The sequence below is a fragment of the Nestor notabilis genome, unplaced genomic scaffold, assembly GCF_000696875.1.
Source record: "Nestor notabilis isolate BGI_N333 unplaced genomic scaffold, ASM69687v1 scaffold24384, whole genome shotgun sequence".
Lineage (NCBI taxonomy): Eukaryota > Metazoa > Chordata > Aves > Psittaciformes > Psittacidae > Nestor > Nestor notabilis.
The window spans coordinates 716-4567 of NW_009927221.1; the positions used below are offsets into that span (position 1 = coordinate 716).

Here is a 3852-nt window from a genome sequence, read left to right on the forward strand (position 1 = left end):
GCCCCCAGGTTTTAGGGAAGAGCCATCCAAACCCCAAGTACCGGCTCCCGAGGGCTCTGCTCGGCTGATGCATGACGTGCTCTAGGTTACTGGTTTATTGAGCTCTTACAGGGCACCGCTTGGTGGGATATAGTCACTGGGACCTCCTACTGTGGAGGGGGCTGGCAGGAGGGGATGGGACAGGACGAGGGCAGTTTGTGTTTGCTGTGTCCTCTGCAAGCCTCCATGGAAACCCTCCATAGTTTCAGGTGGGACCTTTCTGGCACAAACTCCATCTCCAGAGCAACAACCCCTCTGAGACTGGCCATGACGGGAGGGTGCTGATGTCCTTGCAAGCCTTTGGGCAGAGGCAAGAAGGCCGCCAATGTAGCCACAGGGACTGGGGGTTTCAAGCCTCACTTGCCCAGTGTGGGGTTTGAAGGCCAGGGTGCAGCTCCCTGGGCTCTCTCCTGCTTGCTCCACGTCCAGACACGGGCACTAATGGCAAAACAACATTTGGTCTTGGGAGGAGGTGGTGGAACGATCTCTACAGCTCCCCAGAGGCACTTAGCAAGGTGTGCCAAGGGCCAGGAGGGGTGGAGGGGACTCCCGGGGCTTGTCGAAGAAGATGGAGGAGGACATCTCTGTTTTGAGCTTGCTGTCAGCGCTGCCCTCGCTGGAGGCAGTGTCAGGGCTGCAGCCCTCGCAGCAGCAGCAGCAGCAGTCCATGAAGGCCTGGCCCAGGGGTCTGCAGAGGCACAGGAGCAGGACAGGCGTCACTGAGCACTTGAAGAACAGGAAGAACTGGTTGATGAGGTTGAGCAGGTCCAAGGTCTGCTTGGACATGTCAGGGGACATGTAAGCCACCACGATGTTGCAGACGTTCTCAGGGGTGGTGCAGAGCCCGTAGATGATGGTCAGCCCGATGATGGTGCAGTTCAAGTGACTCTCGCACTGGCTGTGCTTGCTCCCCCGGCACTCGGTCTTCTTCTCGGTGCCGCTGATCCTCCTGGTCACGAGCTGGCAGCTCACGGTGAAGAGGATGGGCAAGCAGAAGTAGCAACCAAAGTACCACCACATCCGAGCGTTCTGGTAGGTGAGCACCAGCGAGTAGACAGACTCGGGCAGATTGGACGAGGGCTTCATGGTGCAATACTCCAGCCCCACACCGGACACGGGCGACGTGTCCTGGGCCAGCTGCCAGAGCAGGATCTCCGGCACCGAGAGCGTCATGGAGCCCACCCAGATGACGGCCAGCTTGGCGATGATGGACTGGCACTGCTCAATGGGCCGGGTGCTGGCCTGGGGGCTGGTGGCTGCATGGAACCTGTCGATGCCCAAGGCGCAGAGGCTGAAGGTGGTGACTCCCAGTGACGATACCTGGCGAGGGGGAGGCAGAACAAGTGGGGGCTTGGCTTTACCAGGCTTGTGGCAAACCCCTGGCTACCCAAGAGCACAGCCAAGACCCTTCCTCCAAGGATGCAGCTTGTGGCTGCACCCCAGGGTTAAAGCCACTTTTCTGTGGCTCCTGAAACGGCAGCGGATTAAAGTGTCCCTCGACCCATTTGTCCCTGCCCAGCTCCCTTTTCTGCAGAAGGGAGAAGCTTTCCTGGATGTCTGTCTGTCTGTCCAGCCAGGGTGGGAACAGCAGAATTGTCCCACAGGCTCTTCCTCTATTTTGGATGGAGAGGAAAAGCAGCAACCATCACATCGAACTGCACCTTCCCAGGGTCCCCAAGGCCCCCTCAGCCGCCCCAGGCTCACTTGCCCCTGCCCTGCTCTGCAGAGCTGCTGCCTGCTTCCCGGAAAGGCCAAAGGATTTGAAGGCTCCATTGTCACAAACCAGCTTGGGGCAATTTCCTCTGCATTGAGAACGGCAGGAAAAACATCCCGTTTGCCAAAGGGAAGAGGCCAAAGGAGGCAGAGGAACCGCGGTGGCTCGGGGAGGGCTGCGAGGGTCACAATCAGCATTCACGGTCCCAGCCCCAGAGCTGCAGCTCTGCTCAGAGCCAAGTCCCACAGCCCTTGGCCAGGAAAGTGGCAGTCACATGCTGGTGCCACCAAACATCCCGCTGTGCTGAAGGACCTCCCCAGCCCCCCGGAAACCTCCCGGCACCCTGCATGGTGCCCAGGTAGCAACTTGGAGAACGGCCGTGGCAGATCCTCCCCAGGAAGGGGTCTGCTCTGGGGCCATCACCCTTTAACTTCCCGTTGTTACCCTGCCTGCCTGGGCAAACGTGGGTCCATATTCCTGCCCCTCTCCAAGTCCTGCTGTGATGTGGGCAGCCTGAGGTGGAGGATAGGAAGAGGGCAAACACTTTGTTTGAGCAGGGGAGGCTGCGGAGAGGTGGGGGCTGAACTTCTCCTCCAGCAAACACCACGCTCTGCTGGGCTGTAACTTGCAGCTTTTAGGGCAGGACACCCAGGGTGCGGGTCCATCACCCCCAATGCACCCAAAGGACCCAGTGGCATTGCTGGGGTCTCCTGCTAGGAATATGTCCTGTCCATGTCTCAGGGCCATTTCTTTGCCTGCAGTGACTGAGCTCCCTGACGCCACAAGCTTTCGCCATCAGTGCCAAAGGCCTCCTCTCTGTCCCCTCCGGATGTTATTTCTCTGAGCAGGCTTGAGTCCTGGTGATGGGCACAGACAGGTCTGGTGATGGCAAAAGGCCAGGTCACAACTCACCACGGTGACAGCGCGGGGAGGGCAGACCTGACAGTGTCTCTGATCAATTCCAACCTCGTGTTTGCACCCTTCTTTGATAAAGCAGGTTTTGGAGCCCCAGACAACACACAGAGGCAGGCTGGGTCTGTCTGTCATACATGGGAACGGAGGAGAGCAGCCTGATCCCAGACGTCCCTGCAGGATGGGAGATGCCCCCACAACGAGGGCTTGTTTTCAACCCAAGAGCAGGACCATGCAAAATCAGGCCACCTGGGGCACTTTTGCTCGTTCTGCCTTCCCCTGTCATCACAGTCCCTGAAGCCTTCTCAGTGGGTCCTCAGCTCATCCCAAGCGTGGCCAACCTGTGAGGTGTGAGGCTTGAGGACAAGCAAAGATCTCAGGTTCTCAAACCTAATTCCCTGTCTCTCCCACCCCAGTGCTGCTCAGCACTGCCCCAACCGCAGCCCCCTGCCCTGGGGCCATCCTCTGCAGCCCATCACACCCAACACGCTTGTGGGGCTGAGCCCACAGGCTGGGGGATGTGGAGCTCGACAGGGACAGACAGAAGTCCCTGTGCTGGCTGGACAAATGGGGGTTTCATGGGCTCTGGCAGGGTTGGTGCTGGCTGCAGAGCCTGAGGAATGGCCTTACCTCCATGAAGGGCACGATGCGACAGGACACGTCCCCCAGCAACCTCTTCTTGGTGATCTCATTGAAGATGACCACGGGCAGGCAGAAGAAAAGGACGAGGAAGTCCCAAAAAGCCAGGCTGGCCAGGATGGAGTTCCAGGCGCTCTTCATGTAGTAGTTGTGCCACACAATGCACATCACGGAGAGGTTTCCGATGATGCCCACTGCGAAGACGATGAGGGACAGGAACATCACAGCGTAGGCGCTGTAGGAGTTCTCCGTCACTGGGTACAAGGGGTTCTGGATTTGCAACCTCTTGTCAGACACGGTGGTGAGGTTGGCTCGTGGCTCGGACCCTTCCCTGCCTGTGGGGACCCCTTCTTGCTGCTCAGATCGGTACAGCAGGCCCTTGGTTGGGTGCAGGCTGGCGGAGTTGAGGGGTCGCGGGAACTCTACCCGCACCCCCGGCACGTAGTGCTGCACCGACTTGGAGTCCTCCTCTGTCCCCCGGCGCACCCGCTCCTTCATCACCCGCACCTCTGCTCTGTCCCGGGAAATGGGCTGCGGGGTCCTGCCTC

The 3852-nt window shown here is 59.3% G+C and overlaps 1 protein-coding gene across 1 annotated transcript; it reads right to left on the bottom strand.

The window, feature by feature from the left end:
- Nucleotides 1-239: 239 nt before the first annotated feature.
- Nucleotides 240-3829, bottom strand: GPR37L1 (G protein-coupled receptor 37 like 1; the record flags this gene model as incomplete). The annotated part of the gene is made up of 2 exons (XM_010013969.1): nucleotides 240-1359; nucleotides 3296-3829. Coding segments are annotated over 2 exons (1347 nt in total), but the record flags the coding sequence as incomplete, so codon positions are not given.
- Between the last annotated feature and the right edge of the window lie 23 nt (nucleotides 3830-3852).